This window comes from Nicotiana tomentosiformis, chromosome 11 (genome assembly GCF_000390325.3).
Source record: "Nicotiana tomentosiformis chromosome 11, ASM39032v3, whole genome shotgun sequence".
In the NCBI taxonomy this organism is placed as follows: domain Eukaryota; kingdom Viridiplantae; phylum Streptophyta; class Magnoliopsida; order Solanales; family Solanaceae; genus Nicotiana; species Nicotiana tomentosiformis.
Window position 1 is genome coordinate 20,115,565 of NC_090822.1, and position 23,297 is coordinate 20,138,861.

General features: G+C 34.5%; 3 protein-coding genes across 3 annotated transcripts; 1 reads left to right on the forward strand and 2 right to left on the reverse strand.

The window, feature by feature from the left end:
- The first annotated feature begins 229 nt into the window (after nucleotides 1-229).
- On the forward strand, nucleotides 230-5,268 carry LOC104106502 (12-oxophytodienoate reductase 3). The gene is made up of 5 exons (XM_009615064.4): nucleotides 230-569; nucleotides 1,191-1,331; nucleotides 2,916-3,046; nucleotides 3,859-4,041; nucleotides 4,416-5,268. Exons 1-5 carry the CDS (start codon nucleotides 493-495, stop codon nucleotides 5,072-5,074), a joined length of 1,191 nt encoding a protein of 396 aa, XP_009613359.1. The 5' UTR covers nucleotides 230-492; the 3' UTR covers nucleotides 5,075-5,268.
- Nucleotides 5,269-5,707: 439 nt separating this feature from the next.
- Nucleotides 5,708-6,362, reverse strand: LOC104106501 (large ribosomal subunit protein P2-like). Its single transcript, XM_009615063.4, has one exon. The coding sequence runs from the start codon at nucleotides 6,143-6,145 to the stop codon at nucleotides 5,801-5,803; it is 345 nt and encodes a 114-aa protein (XP_009613358.1). The 5' UTR covers nucleotides 6,146-6,362; the 3' UTR covers nucleotides 5,708-5,800.
- A 5,163-nt stretch (nucleotides 6,363-11,525) lies between these two features.
- LOC104106500 (uncharacterized) lies at nucleotides 11,526-21,432 on the reverse strand. Its single transcript, XM_009615062.4, has 6 exons — nucleotides 20,957-21,432; nucleotides 18,827-18,913; nucleotides 16,995-17,177; nucleotides 16,803-16,889; nucleotides 16,659-16,730; nucleotides 11,526-13,863 (listed from the first exon to the last, which is right to left on the reverse strand). Exons 1-6 carry the CDS (start codon nucleotides 21,152-21,154, stop codon nucleotides 11,896-11,898), a joined length of 2,595 nt encoding a protein of 864 aa, XP_009613357.1. The 5' UTR covers nucleotides 21,155-21,432; the 3' UTR covers nucleotides 11,526-11,895.
- Nucleotides 21,433-23,297: the final 1,865 nt, after the last annotated feature.

The window sequence follows — 23,297 nt, forward strand, 5'->3', positions numbered from 1 at the left end:
TTTCTGGATCCAGCATGAATGCGATATGATTTATTCACCGGATTATCTTTTAGTGTCGATCGAATACGATATTAAAAATGCCAATCAAATACATCACACCCTCGATGGTGCATCCTACATGAACGTTAGATACTACCTTTTTGTGTCGACCGAATAAGATACTAATTTTTTTTTGTACAACCTCCTTCGTGGTATCTGCATATATAGTCAAAATGGACCAATCTGATCCAGAAATCTAGTTGGTCAAACCATGTATTATTCATGTTCAATATTTCCCATATGAACAGCGTGCCTCACTATTATTTCTTTAATTATCAATTCTAAGTTCCACGAAAACGACCTTCACTAATTACTGCATATTCCACTTTCTTATGCCGTCCAATCTCACCATTAAATCATACCTCCATTTCACCATTTTGTAAGTTCTTGAAATAAAATAAAATTTATCGCTCTTCTTTCTTAATCCTCAGTTGCACAGATCTTCCAAAAACAATGGCTAATCATCAAGATGGAAGCAACCAAAGCCTATTCTCTCCTTACAAAATGGGGAAGTTCAACCTTTCCCACAGGTCAGTTACCTAAAATTTTATACATTTTTCCTAGCTTTTTCTAAACAAGATTCCAAAGGGTATTTATATAACTGAATCTTATGATAAATCTCAAACTCAAAATCGATATTACTGAGTTTTCTTAGTTTTTCAGAATCAGAAGTGAAAAGGGTGTATTTAGAGTTCATATTCATATATATTTGAATCATGTAAGATCTAACAAATCTCAAACTGTTCCAATCTTTCGGACAAGTCAGTCTCTTTAAGAACTGAAAACACATCTTTTCTGATCAAGCCGCGAAAACAGTATCTTACAGAAATGCACCGTAAAGTTGTATACAGTAGATCGTTTTTGTCCGATCCTTCCACGGAACCTTGTGGTCCGATCCCGCGCATAGTAAGAGCTTAGTGTACCGAGCTACCCTTTAATCCAAAAAGGTATTTATATATAATAATTATCTAACAAATCTCAAACTCAAAATGGTGAAAAAGTTACAACTTTTACGTATTGAGATGACTGGATCACGTAAAAATCTTATCTTGATTTTTTCATGGGAAAATGCGGGAGAAGATTTTTTTTTTTCTTGGACATATATAACCTTGAAGGGGGATCATATTTACGTTTGGTTTTCCACGTGGCAGGATAGTATTGGCTCCAATGACAAGGTGCAGAGCACTGAATAGTATTCCACAGCCAGCGCTGGCGGAGTATTATGCGCAGAGAGCAACGGACGGTGGATTTCTCATCACTGAAGGCACTATGATTTCTCCAACTTCAGCTGGGTATGTTCGTTAATTTGGTAATATTTTAGGGTCTTTTTGGTAAATAATGCACTTAGGAGTACCCAATTATTGCTGCTCTTGGTCCCCATTGGACTATTTGAAAACTACTATTAAGCCAGTAACTTATTGACACGTGTAAATGTACCACTCTTTGCATGATATTTTTTTTAGAAAATCCGTATAATTTCAAAAGAATTGTTAATATAATATCACTCAAACAAAGTATGTATTGCCATTTAGAGGAGCTTTGTATATATACTCTTGAGTTAAATGCTTATTAGCAGTAAGGCTTGTAATTTTATTTTCCCAATTACTAAAGTTAAGTGAGGACGGGAGCCATGAGAATCGAACCAACACATATTATATTTTATAGTTAAAAAAAAGAATTTCGCTTTTCAAATAATAATAATTTTATTCTTTTTTAGATGGGAGAGTATTTTAAGGTTAAATTTACTTTTGCAACTTCAAAAGTTGCCAAAAAGAATTATACATTGGTTAAATAAAGCATTAAATGCTTGTATCAAAATTTTATGGGACTTTACATACGTTACCTTTTTGTTTTTCATTGGATGCTTCTGAATATTTTATTGGTGAGATTAACCCTTAGTCTAAGGGGTCATTATTAAATTTGTTACCTATTTCAGAAATTTTTGCTGATATACTTAATTATTGCTGCTTGGGGGCCCCCATTGCACTATGAGAAAAATACTGTTAAGGACGAGTCACATCATGCCACGTGTATATTTTACCATTATAATTTATTAGTGGAAGGTGGGACCGATATTGTCGGCTCATAATGTATTTAACATGGAAACATAGTGAACTGAAGAAGAACAAAAGGACAAAAATCAAAATTATAATACTCTCTAGTTTCATAATAAATAATTTTTTAGTATTTGGCATTCCCTTAATAAAATATTAACTTCAAAAAAAATAATTATTTTAACTAAATTACCCATAATTAAAATTTGCATATTGTTAACTTGACACGTTGGGATATGTAAATAAAGGCAAATTTTAAAAAAAATAATTCTTTCTTAATTATATAAAATGTCACTTATTTTGGACCAAAATAAAAAAGTTAATTATTATGGACAGCAGTAAATATAAGAACTTGTATGATTATGGGGATCCTTTATTTTGCAGATTAACCCAAGCTTTGAACTACAACCTTGTAGCATCAGTCTTATAAAGTTAGTAAATAGTATTCCATCAGTTTCAATTTATGTGACGTGATTTGACTCGCACAAAGTGAAAGAAAGAAATAAAAAAAATTAAAACTACTTGCTTCTGGATAGATGTGTGGGACAGAGGGCTCGTGGTACCTGCTGCCCACCCTTCCTCCTCTGCACTTGTGATCTTAAACAAATTATAATATTTTCGTGACTATAAAACTTCTCAAACATACCATAACATTTATGTGGTTATAAAAATTTCTCATTCAGGGTACAAAGAAAAGTTCAAGTTAAATTATTTTAAATCATAAAAATATGTCTTTTTTTTTTTTAAACGGAGTAATAAGGACATAATATCCCATAAATGTGAGATCCAGCCTCTTTGCTCATATATTATGTGGTGTTTCAGGTTTCCACATGTGCCAGGGATTTTCACAAAAGAGCAAGTAGAGGCATGGAAGAAAATTGTTGATGTAGTACATTCAAAAGGTGCTGTCATATTTTGTCAGTTGTGGCATGTTGGTCGCGCATCTCACGAAGGTAAATAAACTGATTCGGATACCATGGTTATTAAAAAAAAATGGTCAAAGTGGTTACATTTAAACCAAAAAAGATCAAGAGTGTTAATAATATTGTTTAGACATGCTTCTCTTTCTACTAGAGTTGTTGGACCACTACATTAGGATTAGTAATTGTTGATGGCAAGGAGGCATTGCTAAAATTTTAACAGTTTTGTTGGCAACACCGGATGTTCTTTCATTATATCTCCATTTCTTGGGACAGTTCATACTTCTTCTTTTTTTTCATATCCGAGGAATGAAAGCTTTGGAGCAACGGTAAAGTTGTCTCTGTGTGACTGTAGGTAAAGGGTTCGAACTGTGAAATCAGCAACTGATGCTTACTTACATTAAGATAAACTGCCTACATGACACCTCGTGGGGTGCGGCGCTTCCCATTACCCTGGATGAATACGGGATACTTCGTGCACCAGGATGTCCTTCTAACCAAGAAATATAGGAGAGTCAACTGCACACAGAGGCGCACCAATATTATAAAATGAGAGGTCACCAGCACCCATAAAGTTAGGCAAAAAATTCATATATACATGTATATGTCTTTAAAAAATATGATTGTTTAGTAGTGGCACCTTATATACAAAGCAAATGTTGGTTGAATGTAAACGAGCACCCGCTACCTCTAAATTCTGGGTCCGCCTCTAACTGCACAAGGTTTTGAAACTCGGTAGATGATGAACCCGCCCTTCTACCCTTCCTGTGACAGTTAATATATAGAAGTTGAATAGTTTCCAACTGTTAGTTGTCTAACCAAACTTGTATATATCCATTCATTAGTGTATCAACCTGATGGAGGTGCACCAATATCTTCAACTGAGAAGCCAATATCAAAGAGATGGAGAATACTAATGCCAGATGGAACTCATGGTATTTATCCAAAACCAAGGGCTCTTGGAACCTATGAGATCTCACAAGTGGTTGAAGATTATCGCAAGGCAGCCTTAAATGCTATTGAAGCAGGTTAGTTCTAAGTACATCTCAGTTTAAATTTCTCTGTTTTATCATTCTGTAACAGGTTATTCAATATCTATGTTTCTTATATGGTCATAATGTTGACTACTAGTTTAGCTTGTTCTTTCTTTTGAAGTAAGAATAGTACAAAATAAAGGGTTTCAGTTTGGTAGATATCATCTTTTTCTACTACTTTTTGTTGTTTATTTTGCTGCATTAATCTAAATACATGTCGAGGGCCTATCGGAAACAATCTCTCTACCTTCACAGGGTAGGGGTAAGGTCTGCTTACACGTTACCCTCCCTAGACCTAACCTGTTGGATTACACTGGGTTTTTTGTTGTCGTTGTAATCTTAATACATGTAAATCGAAATATGTACAGGTTTTGATGGTATCGAAATCCATGGAGCTCACGGTTACTTGATTGACCAATTCTTGAAAGATGGGATCAACGACCGGACAGATGAATATGGTGGATCACTAGCCAACCGTTGCAAATTCATAATGCAGGTGGTTCGAGCAGTCGTTACAGCAATAGGTGCTGATCGCGTAGGTGTAAGGATGTCACCAGCAATAGATCATCTCGACGCCATGGATTCAAATCCACTCAGCCTAGGCTTAGCGGTTGTTGAAAGAGTAAACAAACTCCAACTCCATTTTGGTTCCAAACTTGCTTATCTTCATGTAACTCAGCCACGATACGTTGCCTATGGGCAAACTGAAGCAGGTAGGGTTGGAAGTGAAGAGGAGGAAGCGCGTTTAATGAGGACACTGAGAAACGCGTATCAGGGGACGTTCATTTGTAGTGGCGGATATACTCAGGAGCTAGGAATTGAGGCTGTGGCACAAGGTGATGCTGATCTTGTGTCATATGGTCGCCTTTTCATTTCTAATCCTGATTTGGTTATGAGGTTTAAGCTTAATGCACCTCTAACTAAGTATAATAGGAAGACATTTTATACTCAAGATCCAATTGTAGGGTTCACAGATTACCCTTTTCTTCAAGGGAATGGAAGCAACGTACCCTTGTCGCGTCTGTGAGAAGAACAGTTGGATTTTGTATGAACTGTGAATGCCTGATATTGTTGGGCAATTTATTAAGTAAAGAAGGTATTATTGAGTTGTATATGCATCTATATGAGGTTGTGATGTAGCTGATGCTATGGAGAAATTTGTACTATTGAAACAAAAGGTTTGATCAAGCTAGATATGCTCTAAAATTACTGTTCTTGTTATGCATAGGAGTAACTTTACTTTTATCTTCTGTTTTTGCCTTCAAAGGTTATTTATTCTACTCTCCATGCTAGTCGAACTCGTCAACCTAATGATACGGTCAGCGTACAGAAGTTAAACTCATATCATGTCACATATATGAGCAAATAAAAGTTCCGTTTACTTTATTAAATGTTGATACTCTTTAGTTGAATTCTTTGACTTAGCCGCTGGATTTTAACCAAACATAGGGGAACATCTAATTCATAAGGCTTGTAATATTAATCAATAGGCTATGTTGCCCTCAAGTTGGAGGAACCTTCAATCATCTATCTATCTAATGATGAAACAGAATATATGTCCGTTATGGAAAAAAAATACGAGCAAAAAGACAAAATCAATTGAATTTGATAGCCATACTAGAAACATTGTTTAAGAACAAAACTTCCCACTTAAAAAGAATTAAAAACAAAGCTACTGGCATAAAATAACAGCAACTTAAACTTAATTCTAAGACAAGAAAGATGGTTCCACCAATAGCAATATTAAACTATTCTAATCAAAGAGACTAAAGTTAAAATCTTCTTCTTCATCAGACTCTTCTTTCTTTTCCTCCTCCTTTTTCTCTTCAACAGCAACTTGAGCAACATTATTTTCAGCACCATTGACAACAGAAGAAGCAGCACCATATCCAAAAGCCATAGAAGTAGAAGCCAATTGTTGTTTGCCAGCAGCAATTAACTCAGTAATATCTTTGCCTTTAACTTGTGACAATAATAGTTCGATTTTAGACTCATCAATTTCAGCTCCAACAGAATTCAAGATTTTCCTCAAATCATCAGCAGAAGGATTAGTGTTGCCACCCAATTGTGCCAACAAATAGGCTGCAATCACCTTCATATTTACTATTTAGTTAAGTTTTCAAGATTCTTGAAAATAGAGAATCCCTTGAAAGTATACGAGAGACAGAATTTTGTTATTATGAAGAATATGTCTCCTATGAGAGGGTATATATAGGCACCATGTTGGAATTGTAGGGAGTCCACTCCGAATTAGGATAGGTATAGGAGTACGTGATTAAGACCATATTTCAGTTGGATTTTGGTATATAATTCTTAGTACTGATGGGATTGGAAAAGAGAGGAGGAAAAAAAAAGATTTAACTTGTATAAACTATAGTTTTTTTCTATATGTTTTAAGTTAATTACCGTTTTTACTATATTTACAATTAATATTTATCAAGAGATTTATTGGTGATTACCTAACAAGTAATTCCATTATTTAAATGTTTGACAATGAGTACATAGGAATTAAATTTAAAACATGTATGTTAATAAATCTGACAAATCTAACGTTGACGAGAAAATATGGAAGTCAAATTTGTTCTTACGGGGATGGATATGGGTGAAATTCAAAAATAGTCAGATTTACAAGTGGTAATTGAAAAATAGCTATAGTTTCAAAAGTAATCGAAATTTAGCCACTTTTCATGTAAAGATAAATCTGAACAAAAATACTGTCCAAAATTCGAAAAATATTCTAGCATAATATACTGGAGTTCCAGTATAATATACTAGACTTTTAGCATAATATACTTGAGTTCCAGAATAATATAATGGACTTACAGCATAATATAATGGTCCAGGATAATATGCTGGAAGTTCATACACAGGTGCTCCAATCTCCAGTATATTATGCTGGAACTTTCCGTGTTGCAGCAAAATAGTGATTATTTTTTAATAACTTTGCAAACGTTGGCTATTTTTCAATTACCAGTCTGAATACTGGCTAGCCCGTGCTATTTTTCACGATGGATATGGGGCATAACAAGTTGTGACGGACATGAGAGAACTCTTCAAAAAACTTATCTCTTTTTTTTTCCCAAGCCAAAACAAGGTGAGATAGATCTTTAAAAATTTTAGCTTCAGAATTCAGATTCCTATTTATTTACATAACATTCTAAATTCTTTCAAAGTTATAAATGATAAGGGACATTGATTATTACTTATCTAGTAAATTGACATCTTAGTTCTCTCCTTTAGATGATAAATTAGACATGTCAACAAACTCCAATATTCTTGATAGTTGATATCATTATTTATAAATAAATAAAAACAGTTAAAGCTTCTTCCAAAGCATACGGCTTTTTGGTTGCTTTGTTATTCTGCCCAAGCCTGGTTGAAAGAGTTACGGGGCGTAAAACAAAAAAAATACGTTGATCGGGTATACCATGTATAATGATTTCCCCATTCAAGATAAATAATAAATAAAAAGCGAAAAATAAAAGCCATTCCATTTCGAAAAAAGACCTACATGTTTATAAATTTTTTTTAAAAAAAAAAAGAGCTAAAATGATGAAAACAAATCACTAAAAAAACAATAAGTATAAATGCTACTCGGGAAAAAAATTCACAAAGTGATGGGTTCGAGTTCCTACAATGAAAAAGATCTCGATCGCTCCCCCTTTTAATCGGCCGAATATAGCACAAATTCAAATTAGTTGGGGGTTTCAAAGGGATATCAAACAAGAGTTAGAAACCGAAACGAAAATTGCAGGGTATAAATTGAAAAGGTCTTAGGCTAGAGAGGTTGGGTGGTACAACACTTTGACGGGGAAGACTTTCCCGTTTGCCATCTCTATTTGTCAGGATTTATACACCTAAGACTTTCAGGATGATGATAATTCAAAATTCAGATCTTCGGGTGATTGACAGTAATGACTCCGTAAGGGGTTGATCTTAGAGAATATCCTCAAAATTGACTGTATTTAAAAAAGAGAAATTTTCAGAAATCACTATTGTTTAGTGTCTGTTAACGTTCTATAGCTACCATATATATGATTACTTCCTATAATTACTATTCAGTTGTTACGGTAGTGTATTCGTTGTATTCGCACTGCTGAATACAGCAGCAAAAAGCGCCTAAAAATCAGGGCAGTCCAGTTGTACGTGCATGTATTCACATGTATTCGCGCCATGTATTCATGAATACAGCAGCAAAAAATACCTAAAATCAGGGTAGTTCAACTGTACGCGCATGTATTCACATGTATTCGCTCTGCTGTATTCATGAATACAGCAGCAAAAAGTGCCTAAAATCAGGACAGTCCAGTTGTACGCGCATGTATTCACATGTATTCGTGCCATGTATTCATGAATACAGTAACGACAATCACTTTAAAAATAGGTATGTCCAGTTGTCTAATAACGGAAATAATACCAATTAGCCGTGATACACTCATAATATAACTCAACAAAATCAATTCTAACATGCGTCATTATCAACCCAATTAATTAGAATAATTTTTCAATTGTATATAACTTTTGTATTTAGTGTGTTTCAATATTATTATTTTTTTTGGTTGCATTCATTAGATTCAGTGTTTATATTTACTGTATTCGCTATTTTATATTCAGTATATTCAAATGTATTTGTATTAACAGTATTTTAGTTATTCCTAATATATGTTATTACTGATGTATTCAGTATATTTCATTAGTTATATTCACTGTATTTCTATTTGTATTCAGTGTATTTTATTGTATTTCACTATATTTTAAAATTAAATGTATTCACTGTTTATATTATGTTCTATTTTAATGTTTGTATTCAGTGTATTTCAATATTTATATCCTGTACAGTATGCATGAATACAGGTATATTCAGCTGTATTAAAAAAATACAGACCTTTGAAATACATAAACACAGGCAAAAAAAAATATTTATACAAAAATACAATGTGTTTGAGTGAATTTGTACATAATACAATATATTTGTATCATTATATTTGACTAAATAGTAAAGAAGAGAAGAAAGTTCGTCGGAGATGACGTTTTCCGGCCAAGACTCCTTGTATCACTTCACTACCTCTTCCATTACAATTTACAACGCTTCCAATTCGACCGCTTCTTTCTCTTTTCTCTCTTACTTACCGCGCTAAGAATCCCTCTTTCTCTTCAATCTCTCTGTCGCACAAGGTATCTCTGCTTCCTTTTTCTGATTTTGAGATTTTTAGGCTTGCTTTCATGATTTGTTTCTCTTTCGTGTATCTATGATTCAGCCTATTTTGCTCGAAGAGAGAGAGAAAGAAGAAAATTCTAAGAGAGAATAGTGTGTTAATTGAAAGAAAGAGAGAGAAAAAATATAAATAGTGTATTTCATGTCTTATTTCATGCCTTAATGGTAGTATATGCCATAAATACTTATTTTGCTATAAAAATATAAAATGTAGCTATAGAAAATAATATTTTAAAATGATTTTGGTTTGCAATAAATAGGGTGTATACCTTTACTATAGGAGGTAAAATTTCCTTTAAAAAATAGTCCCGGCCCGTACATAACTCTTTAGGAGTTTTTCTATCCGATCAAATTGTTCATCGAAGTCTACCCGATTGTCATATTTTTGCTCTTTAGGATTTCTCTACCAAATAGGTAGAGTTGATACTATTATTATTCTATCAATCTATTAAGTTGTTCATCAAAATCTACCCGATTATCATACTTTTGCTCTTCAGGGATTTCTCTAACGATTGGTACAGTTGATGCTATATTTTCTCTACCTATCTATTAAGTTATTCATCGAAGTCTACCCAATTGATATACTTTTTTAGGTTGTTTTAACAAATTGTTCTACAAATATGCTCCAAATGATCTCAAATTTGAAGCAAATCTCTATTACCAACAAAACAATCACCAGTCAAATAACACCAAATCAAAAAGACTCACTTTATCTTCTTCAGCACTTTCTAAAGTCCAACAATGGAGTTTTAAAATTTTTATAGTAAATTACCAAATTTGTGTTTGAACTAAAAAATTAAGCTTAAATTACCAACATTCAAACGATTTTAATAATAATTCATCATTAACTTCTATTTTCTACCACCAAACAAGAATTTCAAGCTTTAAAAATTAAAGAACGGCGGTGTTCAAGTAAAAAAAAAGGGACATTTCGCTAAGACGGTAAAAAACGGGAATATTCCGCCAAAACCAATCTCTTTGGGGGGCACACCATGCAATATTTGCAGATCTTCCACTTCATGCTCCCCAAATTTTCTCATATACTGGCTCTACTGTAACTTCAAATAATATAGAAAATTTTACTTCCTATACCAAAGGTTGATACCTTATTTATTTCAATGTATCTTGTTGTATTCCATGTATTTCATTGTATTCACTGTCTTTAGTTTTTTCTACTTTTTCAATATATTCACTGTATTTAACTGTATTCATTGTAATTATATAATTTCAAAGCTTCACTTTGCTTCACTGTTTTGTCCGGCAGTATATATTCAGCAGTATGTATTCAATATATTGTAGAATGTATTCATATATTTTTTTAATTAGTATAATTTATGTATTCAGATGTATATATGTATTCAAATGTATCTGCAGTATGTATTCATATGTTTTTGCACTATAGATGACCTGCTATACATCATGTATTCAATGTATTTTTATGTATTTAATTGTATTCAATGTAAATATATAATTTCAATATATAAATTTATTTTTAAAGATACCACTAAAAAAAGAAATGGATTGAATCTCTGAAGATTGCTCTGCTTTTGGGGTGTTTTTCGGTTGAGAATCTTTTCTATAACTGAAAATACAAATTTTATGTGTTATAATTGAGTTTGTTGAGTTATATTAGGAGTCTATCGCGTTAATTGATTCACTTACCGTTTTTAAACAGCTGAATCCCTTTTTTTTTTCGCAAATTCTGTTACTGTATTCACGAATACATATGATTTTAAACAGCTGAATCCCTTTTTTTTTCGCAAATTCTGTTACTGTATTCACGAATACATATGAATACAGTCTATACGTTAGCTGTAATTCCCTTTTTTCCGCCGACTTTTCCTATTGTATTCATGAATACATTAGTTTAAATACATCGAATACACTCTATAACAAGTCAAAACATAGCTATAAAAAGTAATTTAGTAAATGGTAGCTATGCCCCCCACACACAACAAACCCCAAACACAAACCTTAAAAGTCTAGCGTATCAGTGGAAATCTCCACAAGATACATGTGCTATCCCCTTAGCTCCATTATCCCAATGCAATAGAAATTAAAAATTAAGCAAAAACCTTTAAATCACCGCCCAAAATACCCTTCATTCAACTATCGGCTTCCAGGGGAGTAGATCTGTTTTCATACATTCCCCACAAGCAGGATAATATTATAGATCATAGGCAGAAAAAGAGATAAGGTATGGCAATTACAGCAACCCCATCCAAAGTAACTGCAGCGTACAATGAAGCCATAACAAGACTGGTTGAGGATTAAAATAAATTTCTGAAAGAAATGGAAAGTTCAAGGTTCATCTTCTTGAGAGTTGAGAGCTCATAAAACCTCTAGATATTTCGAATGGTAACTAGATTGGGGCTCTCTATAAGAAAAATACATCTCTAATCTTATAGGTGGTATCTGCAATAACCAAAACAATCTCAGCCACACCACGACTTCCTAAAACCTAAAGACTGTAACTCAAAGGGAAACATAAAATTTTAATAAACAAAAACTTATTCCTGAATTGAGCTATATATATGGTACAAATCCTCTATGAAGGGATTCCTGAACTACCTGCTAACTCATTAGTGAAAGGCGAGCTGGACAAGAACAGTAAAAACCACCGATACAAATCATTAAGATGAACCATTTAAAGTTGGACTGCCGGGTAGGAACCTAATACGACTGCAGTGTTTCAACTTGGTGAGAGCTTCTTGTGATCTTCCTCGCAAAAGATCCACGTATACTGCAGTAAGAATAGCTTCAGGACGTTGAGGTTTTGTGGAAAGTGCTTGTACTGCATAATTTTGGGCCTGTTCGATGTCTCCTTGCATCACAGACATGGCAGCTAAGTTTGCAAAGAGCATTCCGCGTGCCTCTTCTGGCTTGAGGAACACAAATGCTTGAGATTCCTCTGATGGAAAGGAATTCAAAGTCGCTGATCCACCATTAGTATCTTCAAAATCCAATGTTTTCTCCTGTCTCCACATTTCAGAATCCTCTTGACTAAACGGTAGATCAACACACTTGCTACCAGCGATATATGTTGACAAATGTTCCACAGCTTCTTTTGGCCGGTTTAGCAAGCACAGAGCCTCAGCTGCATACACATTGCCAAGAAAGATGTATATTTTAGAACATTCTTGGACTTTCAAGAGAGATGTTGCAATTGTAAGGGCCCTCAATGGATTTCCCAATTCCAGCTCTACAAAAGCCAAATCAGCCAATACAGCTTGCTCAATCATCAGATTCTCTTTTCTACCAGTGGCTTCATACTCACAGATAGAACTCGATAAGGAGGCATGTTGACTGCTCACACCCTTTTGCTCCTTCACCTCCCCGTTTGCATTAATCTGACCTGATGCTGCCACATTCAGTGCCTTAGGGTCACCAGTTGACCCATTCTTACTGTTTGCACTCTTGGATGGTACTGCTTCTCCTGTTTCACTTTCTTCCAGACCAGAAGCACGAGGCTGCATGGACTTGTGACCTTTTGATTCAGAACAGTTCAGTAGATGCAGTGCATTCAGAAGACACTGACGAGCCAGTAATACTGATAACTTAGGCTGTCTATCATTAACCACCAAATCTTCTGCACCTGAAAGAGATTCCTGTCCATTTCTTAATATCCCATCTTCCATAACAAGTTGCCTCCACTTTCCTTTTCCAACGACATGAACTTTAACTTCAGACCTGTCAGAAGCAGCAGTACCACTGGCCTTGAGCAGTCCCTTTTCAAGGGCCATCAGACAACATTCTGCAATCCGCAGCCATAAAAGAGGCCTATTATAGAAAACCTGAGTGGCCTTATAGAAACAGCTTGCGGCTTGTAATGGTTTCCCACAAGCCAGGTACTGCACACCACAGTTATATGTTATGAGAAGAGACTTATCCTGTGAGATGGTTGAGAGCTTTAGAGGCTGCTCTTTCCGGAGAGAGGAACTATTACTCAGAGCCTTGGCAAAAAGTACAGAAGAGGTATGATGCTTGCCAAGTCGATAGTATATGCACCCCAGATTGTTGTAGTATATGCTAGAAATTCCCATTTCTGTCCGATTACTTGATGCCATCAAGAGCTTGATCGCTTTTCGATGATTCCCGCGCGCATATTCAAGCTGGGACTTCAGATAGAGAGCCATAGAATGATCCTTCGCCCGTGCTGTGTTCATAGCCATCTTAACTTCACGCTTAGCTGCCTTGAGATTCCTGGTGAGGAGAAGAAACCGGACCTTGCAAAGGTGCAGTTTAATCCTCATATCAGCAGTTGAGATAGATTCATCAGTTTGGCTCCTTATTGAATCATTTTTCGATTTCAAGCCAGACTGTCGTGGTAAATTCTGCCCACCAATCTCCATGGATGATATTAAATGCAGAGCATCATCTTCAAGTCCCTCTTCTGATAATGTCCTAGACAAAGAACCATCAGAGGTAATTCCTGCAGCAGGTGAATCTGGATTGGATGAATCAGGAATAGTTGAATTGCTAGGAAATGAAGCCGATTTCACCACGATGGATGAAGCTGTTGGCTGTGCAGAGTTTCCGTTGTCAACTTGACCTAATAAACTACTGCTACAAAAGACCTTCTCCACATAACTGATCACATCCTGGGAGCAAGAATCATAATTAACCCATTTGGTACAGGAAAAAAGGGCGCGCTAAAGAAAGTCAAAATGGAAAAGAAGCAACACACTAGAAAACAAACATGAGATTCCAACATGATTCCGCCATCTCAGCAACAGTACAGCAACATCTCAGCAAGAGGAAAAACGAAAAACAACCATTCTTTTCATGCGTATATAAAATTGGTAATCCTCATTTAGCTATTAGAAATAGTAAAACTAGAAATGGAGTCTGAACAAATAATCAACCTTTAAATAGAACAATCATGACTGCAACAAAGTAAAAAACCATGAAAGGCATCTTACATGACAAAACTACTGACGTTAAACCATAAGTCAAAAAGTTCAAAGTCAGCAATATTTATAGAAGCACATTAAACCATAAGTCACAACATCAAAACCAGCAATAATTAAAAGAAGCAAATATTCACTGCCCAACAACTGCCTAGAATGACCCACACAAAAAACAATATTGGAAGTTATTCAAAACGAACAAAATAGATAAATATAGAACCAAAGCTTAATCATGCAGGAGACAAATACAACAAATGCAAATAGTACCCTTGTAGAGGTGATACTAGGTGAATTGTTTCCCTCCATATAAGCTTTAGTTGACAGAATTATCTCGTACTTATGGGGACGGAAGATTGCATGTACGTCATGGATTAGTTGACATGTAGGTAAGCTGCCTAGACACCATTGTAAATGGCAATCTCTCACAACGAAATCTGTTTTTGTTTTTTAAAATTGTTACGGGAACCTCTATGATTAGGCGATGCTTCAACTCACCAAGGACATGACCCTTGATAGGAGGGTGTTGAGGTCGAGAATTAGGGTAGAAGATTAATAGGTAGTCGAGCACTTTTCTTTTCTTTTCAGTATCAGTAGTATTAGTTTTAGTCTTGTATTTTTTTCTATTACTACCTGATATTTCTTTCGCCTCGATTTTTATTATCTTGTTGTTGTTACTGTTTGTAGCTACTGCTTCTTTTTCTATCTTTTCTTGAGCCGAGGGTCTAGCCTCTCTATCTTCTAAGGTCTGCATATACACTACCCTCCACAAACCCCACTTGTGGGATTACACTAGACTTCTTGTTTTTGTTTTTGTTGTTACGGGACCTCTAGTTTATTTTTTCCTTGATAAGACATGAAATTGTTAAGGGAACCTTTAGTAAGATCACCAACTTCTGTGTGAATTCACTTTATATAAAGTTAAAAACTATAGGAAGCAGTTTTTAAGCTTTAGATGTCACATTTTTATGGTCTGCGGAATTGCAACAACATCAGTATTTCTTACCTTAGACCAAAATGAGGAAAGAAAATAATTCTATCCCACTTATGCTGTCCTGAGATAAACTGATCTCGAAACATTCTACCTCAGCACTCCAATAAATTATATCACTTCATAATTTAATGAAAATGAAACTACCGATAAGTCATACTTAATGGTTTGCCATGTACGCAATTGAACTACCGCTAGGAGATGAGATATTGGTTGGAAAAATAAGATATCACCAGATTGGTTTTATATCTTCAAAAGGAAACCAGGAAAAATACTTCAATAAAACAAGCTGATTTTGTGGAATACCTGCTTCAGGGTCTAAATTCATTTCTGTTAATCAGATCGAGAAGAGACATCACCAGACGAACAGGAAAAAAAGGTGGAGAACTGATAGCGCCAATGATGGCTCACTGACACGTGGCAGCTATTAAGAAGTCGCCCCTAACATCCAATGGCGAGACCGCATGCCAAGCAACCCCAAGAGAAGTTAGTCGGTTTGCAAGTGAAGATCAAGAAGTGTTTTCTTCTTGAAGAGGAGCTCATACGCCTGGGAATACCTTGCAAATACTTTCATGTGCTTGTGACATTATTGAGACTTGAGAGATGAAATAGAGTCATTGGACGGGCAAAAAGGGACCAAAAATGGATGTCAATTTAATTTGTGGTTGAACTGCAGACTATGCTGCAGCACAGATTGTAGTTTTATGAAGCTTGCTGAATTGTGCTGCAGCGCGAATGGTTCCGCTCAGCCAAACTGAAACTTCACTTTACGGATATTATTGGAAATTATTTTTATTATTTCCAAGTCCTATTTAAACCCAAAGTTTTTCACTTGTTAAGAACTGAGTTTTCGTGATAATTGTGACGTTATTGAGATAGGAAAACCCATCTCCTTTGTTCTTTGAACAACTCTTCATCTTTGCAAGGTAATTCGATTCCTTGTTAAGATTTCTCTGTGATAAAATTGACTAGTTTTCTATTCTAAATCTAGGGTTTTTCGATTTTATATGTGGGCTTGTAGGGTTGAATTAGAACTCAAATTGGGTTTCCAAAATTGAATTGTTGTTTGAATATTAACAAGGTTTTTAGTTTTGAATACCTATTATTCTGTTAGTTTCAATCAAAACATATCTTTACTTAATCGTCTCATTCTTTATATCATTGAATTGGAATCTATTACAAACCGTAGAATATGTTCGATATTCTTCCACAATCGTGAATGCTATCAAGAACTATGAGTGCTTAATGTAGCAGAAAACTGTGGATAATATTCTACATTAGTAGCTTTTGCTGCTTTGTATGTGAGCTGCATTACAAGAATGAGAGTTTTACTGATAAAATTTAATGGAAGGAAAAGAGGAAAAGGCTTGTCAAACAAACTCCTGACGACTTATACTACCCTTTTATCTTTTGTATGGGTCCTAACAAGTTACAACAGTAACAAGATCAAAAGACAAAAAGTTCAAGAGAAACAAACAGTTGGGCATGCACGACTTACCGCCGATCTTGCTGCATTTTGAGTAAGTAATGCAACATCCAACAATAAGAGGCAAATGCGCTTGGCTATTTCCTGTGTGCAAATTCATTAGTCAATGATCAGATATGAATTTCCGATATTTCAGAATCTGCAGTAATTGTGTACCTCGTCGATTGGTTCAATGTTCTGAAACAATCCTTCCAAAATTGAAAATGCTTTTGCATGTTCATGCAAATGAAACCAGCAAACTGCCTGTAAAATTCAAACGCATACATTAGCACAAATAAAGGTCATTCACAAATAAAAAGGGCATTTGTTTGGGAAAAAACTAGCCAAGCCAGCACCAGGTGAACATACTAGATTGTACATGGTCACTGAGGGGTCAAACTCATCAGCGTAAACAAGTGTGGAACTCTGTTGAGAAGATAGCTCCCGTGGTGCACTGTTACTTCCATTAACTCCTGTCACAGCTTTGGTTCCAACATTGTTAGCAGGCTCTGCCTGGTCGCTAGCAGCACGAGCAAGCTCTTCACTTCTTTTCTAAACATTGAAAGCAATAATAATGTATAAGGACAAGGAAATAAGACCAGCTAAGTACAGTTATAATACTACATTACGAATTATAACAGCCAAAGTAGTCAGAAAGAGAAAAGTAAAATGAAGAACTGAGAAAGAGCAATTTTTGAGCTACTCTATACGACACATTTAGAATTAGATTAACTGAGTCAAATGCTCCTCTTTCCTGATAGATAGCTATCAAGTAAAAAAGAAAATTCTCACAAGAATGGAACCAAGGTGCCACTATAAGCGTCAAACCAATAGACGAAAATGACTTCATCAAAAAAAAGATAAAGAAAATGCAAAAATCAACTTCACTAAGAAAAGGTAAAAGGAAGACATCCACGATTTAGGCAGATCAATATCCATAAGCAAATAACAACCATTGTTGTTTTAGCCTGTACGGGAAGTCAATATTTTAATCACTTAAAGAAGAAAAACAAATATCTAATTGAGGCATTAAACTCCTTACTGCTGCTAGTCATAAGTGCACTAAATATAAAAGGACCATCTTCATGGGGGATGCTATCAAATTAGGAATTACAGAACCTTTTCAACAGAAAAGTTGAATTTTTTCCAAGAAGCATAAATCAACAAAAATAAGTAACTACATTAGGTTAATCTTGTTCTCAACCACTTGGACAACATTGAATATTCATGAATGGAAGACACAAAGACCAATTTATCTGAACGCTCCTTATATTAGACCACCAGACTGATCCTGTGTTAACAAAGTTTGACCAGAATGGAGATTAAGAAGATAATCCAACTGGTTCAAATATGCAACTTGGAATAGAGGAAGTACATCCTTAATTTCTGTTACTTTTTAACTTTATAACTACCAGACTAGTCCTATGCACACCAAAACGAGAAACTAAGGCTGTAGCTCGTCAGTCGTGTCGCACCCTTGAACAAGAACTTTTAGAATGAAAATCCCTTTCGAAAGAAAATGAAAAGCCAATATCTGGTCAAAAAAGAAAATGGAAAGCGAAAGTCAGTCGATTTTTACATCTAGCTCTGATTCTGTATCTCTACGACTGAAGAAGCTTTATAATCTCCTTTGTATGCCTAACTTACATCAAGGCTTTTACAAATAACAGTAGTAATCTGATCCTTATTATAGGTAACAGTAGTAATTTGATCTGTTGGAACGATGCCACAATTTCTTGCAGGTCTATCTACTGGGAATTTTCCCACTCCAATGGATTAAATTACTTTTTTGGGGTTATAAAAAAGAATTCATCCAAGCACATAAAAGAATGAATGAAAAGAGTCAGACTTATAGATCGAATTCAATTCAGTGAAGGTTTCACGACACCCCCTACATTCAGAAGGTTTTTTGACTCAGCGGGGTGCACTGGCCCCAATTAATTATATTCCTAAATATCCTTTAGACTTTATGACTGCCCTAAACCAGTGGAGGTTCATACGTACATAAAGAGATACAAACAGGTATTAACTTTGCATTTAAAATGCCAAAGCATGTAACATGTGAACTTCTGCAGAACAAATCAAGCTCACAGAAAATACAGAACCATCTCAAAATAAATAAAAGGAGCAAACAAACAGTACCACAACCATGACACTGATGAACAATCAGACTACTATACCTCAATGCTAGCTTTACGTACCTTAGCATTATTAAGTTCATCAATCAGCTTCTTAGGATTGGAGCAACCATCTTGAAAGTTCTCAGCAATGGCAATGTTATGTAGAACCTAGGGCATGAGGAGCAAAGGACAACATAGATAATCGATAAGTTAAAAGTGAAAACAATGAAACATCATCATGAAACCAAAGCAAGAAGAAATATTAACAAATCCAACAGCTTGATAATTTGATCAACATGATTATGGTGCATATAACACCAAAATCAACTATGCCTAAATCTCAAGTGACTCAGGAATCAGGATCAGTATTACGATCTCTCTATATGCATTATGCTCAACTCGGCCCATTTTACAAATTCCAATGGTAGCAAATGCTTTGTCTTTTACTGCAAATTAGAGATTCTCAAAGATTTGTGCTTATCTCTATCCAAATCTAACGTAAGTGTACGAACAACAACTAGGTCCCAACTAGTTGATATCGCCTACATAGCTGATTTCGCATTTTTTATTGATCGTAGGTCTACCAAACAACTTTTCTCTGTGATTTTAAGCTTAGCTCATCTCCTTTTAATACTTTCAATCAGTGTAATGTCCTACCTACAAACTGGCGTACATTTTTTTTTTTTTTGATAAGGTTACAAACTGGTGTACATTTAAATTATTACATAGGACATGGTCAAATGTAGACTTATTAAAGGACTCATTAGTTCAGAATGAATATGAAATACTTGACCCCCGCAAAGCGGAAATTAAACCAAAGTCCCTTCTCTTAAACATATCTACGCCTATCAGGTAATTGATAAATAATACAAGATACATTTCATTTTTTTCTAAGTTGCTCGGACTCGGGTGCGGGTATCCGATACGGGGACGGATCCGAGTATCGGATTCAGCAAAATCTAAATTTAAAGATTCGAGGGTGCGGATCTTGATATGGATACAGGTGAGGGGATTCGGCTAAGAAAATTCAAAATTAAAAAAAAAAAATAGAGCTATAAAAATATTGTAAATTTTGAGAGATATTCTGTGAAAACTTACATGAATATTGTAGAATTCAATCTTTCATTCTCCAAAAAAATGAGACAAAAATACTACAATATTGAAGGTATGCCATTTTCCATAACTTAAATCTATTTTATTTTTGATTTTGAGAAATCAAAATCTCAATTTTTCTCCCAAATTTGTCGATGGACTCCGGTCAAAGTGTCTGAAGTCAGTTGACCGAATCCGGGATGTATTCCGCTCCCGTCCCCGTCTCGTATCGGAACGGGGACGGCACCAAAATGGAAGAGTCCGTGCAACTTAGATTTTTTTCTCCAAAGATCAAGTGCAAGTAACTATGTTGGGCTCATTGTTGTGTTCCAAAAACTAAATTCAGGCTGTAGTATACTCCTTTTATCCCAATTATAATAAACACCTTAAATACCTCTGCTGCAGCAAGCCTTGTTCTTCCCAACAACCCAAACCAATAATTCATATTCCAAAGCAAGTACTACCTATTGTGCAATGAGTTCAGAGCACTTAAAACGAATTAAATCCACAATGCCGGTTTAAATATTCCAAAACCAACTTCCAACAAATCCACAGATGGCTCATTTCACCGAACTAATTTAACTCCTCACCTATCAAAAAAATCCTCAATTACCAACCCAGTATTCCACAGAAACAATTTCCACCAACTAGAAAGGACCATAAACACATTTTTATTCAACTCTATAGCATCTTAAGAGATGGAATGAGAAAAATCTATTAAGGCACTGGCCATTTATGAGATAACCTTTCTGTTAGTTAAGATTACTAAACATAATAGTCCAGCCAGCTTGCGCATAGCTCGACTATTCCACCGGATACTAGCTACCTCATAACAACACAGGTACAGGTACTGTATAACTTTTCCCACGAAGGCTTAGGCAGATGGGAAGAATAATAAACATAATTATTAAAAATGTAATATTAACTAAAATTTATTAAAATTTGAATCGAATTTGAACTTGAAAAACAAATTGAGCTCTAAGCAATCAATTCAATAAAAGATACTCCAAGAGAGAAAACTAAAAATAACCGGATATCACTTGAAAATTAGAGCTATCAATACACTAAAACCGCTAGAAATGTAAAAAGCTACAAAATGCAAAAAGAAAAAATACTCACTTTAGGATCGCGTTCCTTTTTCTGCAACAGTTGATGCAAAACTCTACAACAATCGGCAAATTTCCCCGACTGGAACAGCAACGCAGCCTCCTTCGCAAGTCCTGAGTTGACGGAGAGTGCGCCATCGTCCTCCGCCGCGGAGGACGTCGTCGAAGACGGAGCAGCATCTCTGCTAATTGCTAACGACGTCGTATCCATTCAAAAATCCAACAGATCCACAAAATCAAACGGACTATAACAAATCCAAAACCCTAAGTTTTGAATCTGAAATTCGGGTATAAAAACCCTAGGGATAGCAATGAAACGGGTATATATATGTATGTATCGATTGCGATGCGTTGGATTAAGAGAGAGAAAAAGAGTGATTTTTCCAAATGGGATAATTCGGATAGAGAGAGAAAATCTAGAAAGAGAGAGAAGGGGGGGAATTTGTTTTACACTTTCAGTATACTATAGGGTTTGCTGTTTTCAGAATTAAAACAAAATGAAAACGATATTTGGAAGGGGAAAAAAAGAAAACAATATAGTCCAACATAGGAAGTTTTAAAAAGAGTTTATTGGAGTTATGGTGGGAGTTGGAACTGAGGAGTATTTAGGAGTTAAACCAATACACATGATATTGAATGGAGATTTTATACGAATACTACTAAACAAACTAATAGATTTCAAATATTGAATGCATAAGATTGATGTAGTTTACTTGATCAACTGACCATAATAATAATTACAAGTTTCAAATAACGATGATATATCGACATCGTGAACTTGAGATTTCATAATTCTCGCTCATTTCATTGATCATTACGTCACATTTTTTTGCAAAACATCGTTATCTTGTATTATTAATATGATTTCATAATGGTGATTTTATGAGAATTTTCTTAAACGGGTTAATAGATTTCGGACACTGAATGAGAAAATGACCCTCTATAACCCCTCAAAATTTTAATAGTCCATCTTTTTTCTCATTGACACAAAATATCCTTCCGGTCCAAACATATTACATTTAATAGCCCAAAATATTTATTTTATATATTTTTTGTATAATGAGAGTCTATTTTATATATTTTTTTATAGAGACAGTCTATTGTATATAAATTGTATATTGACAGTCTATTTTGTATAATTTTTGTATAGTAACATTCTATTTTGTGTAGTGACAATCTATTTAGTATATTTTTTGTATAATGAAAGTCTATTTTATATATATTTTGTATAGTGACAGTCTATTTTGTATATATTTCAATGTTATGCATAGTTATCTGAGAAAGAACAATCATAAAATTTCTATAATTCAAAAAGTGTATCATGTAAAATTATTGTATAAAAAGTGTATCATTTATGTATACTTAACTTATTATACAGTATACTTAGTCAGTATACACTGACTAAGTATTTTCTAATACTTAGTCATTTGCAATAATATATTTTGTCGTTGTAATTATTTTCTAATAACACATATTCATATATTTCCATGAAATTAAATAATTTAATTTTTGTTGCAGTTATTTCTGATCAACAAATAGGTGGTGCTTTAATTTAGTAGTTACCAAATAAAATTTCACCAATTCTTCTTCGAGTTTTTTTTTATCGACTTATTAGAAGAAAAAAACTAACACATGACGAACCAGAAATGCTTGTGAGATCATAGGAAATAGAAACTAAAGGACGAACAAATTAAAAATATATAGGGTGTCCAATTCTGCCCAGGATGTTCGTTGGGAATAACATCGTCGGTGATTTTTTTCCAGGTGTTTGGTCAATGATATGGCCCGCTGGTTTATGTTTGAAGCGTGTTTTATGATTTCAATTGCTAGCCGTTATAATTAGTTTTGGGCTATAATATGTATGGTATAATTTTATGGCTACCGACTGTTATAAGTTCTCAGCGGTGGCTATATATGATTTTCTCTCATACTGAATACATAAGGTAGAAAAAGTTTACTTAATCAACTAATCATAATAAGTAATACAAACTTCAAAAGCGAATATATTACTTACTCAAAAAGTCTCATCGAATTAAAAAAATTGATATTTTGAACATATTGTTGTTAGACATTTATTGAATATTATATTCTATATTAAGAGTTTTTTACATGGATGATCTCTTTACAAAAATTATTCTCATAACTAATAGTATTTCTTGTTTATTGCAATAATAGCAAATTTTATTACACATGTAGCATTATTTAAACATATATATAATGGCTTAAATGTCGTTACAATGGTAATCCCATTTAAAAGCCAAAAGGCTCTCGTTAAGAAACCATTTTCATGAAACAGTCTTACGATGTAAATAACCTATATTTAAGGAAACACTTTCCATCTCTGCCAACACTAA

Coding starts and splice junctions, on each gene's coding strand:
- LOC104106502 (XM_009615064.4), top strand. CDS start 493: ATGGCTAATCATCAAGATGGAAGCAACCAAAGCCTATTCTCTCCTTAC. Junction 570..1,190: donor AAGTTCAACCTTTCCCACAG/GTCAGTTACCTA, acceptor TCCACGTGGCAG/GATAGTATTGGCTCCAATGA. Junction 3,047..3,858: donor TGGTCGCGCATCTCACGAAG/GTAAATAAACTG, acceptor TCCATTCATTAG/TGTATCAACCTGATGGAGGT.
- LOC104106501 (XM_009615063.4), bottom strand. CDS start 6,145: ATGAAGGTGATTGCAGCCTATTTGTTGGCACAATTGGGTGGCAACACT.
- LOC104106500 (XM_009615062.4), bottom strand. CDS start 21,154: ATGGATACGACGTCGTTAGCAATTAGCAGAGATGCTGCTCCGTCTTCG. Junction 18,914..20,956: donor AAAAGGAACGCGATCCTAAA/GTGAGTATTTTT, acceptor CTCATGCCCTAG/GTTCTACATAACATTGCCAT. Junction 17,178..18,826: donor ATGAACTTAATAATGCTAAG/GTACGTAAAGCT, acceptor TTCAATGTTTAG/AAAAGAAGTGAAGAGCTTGC.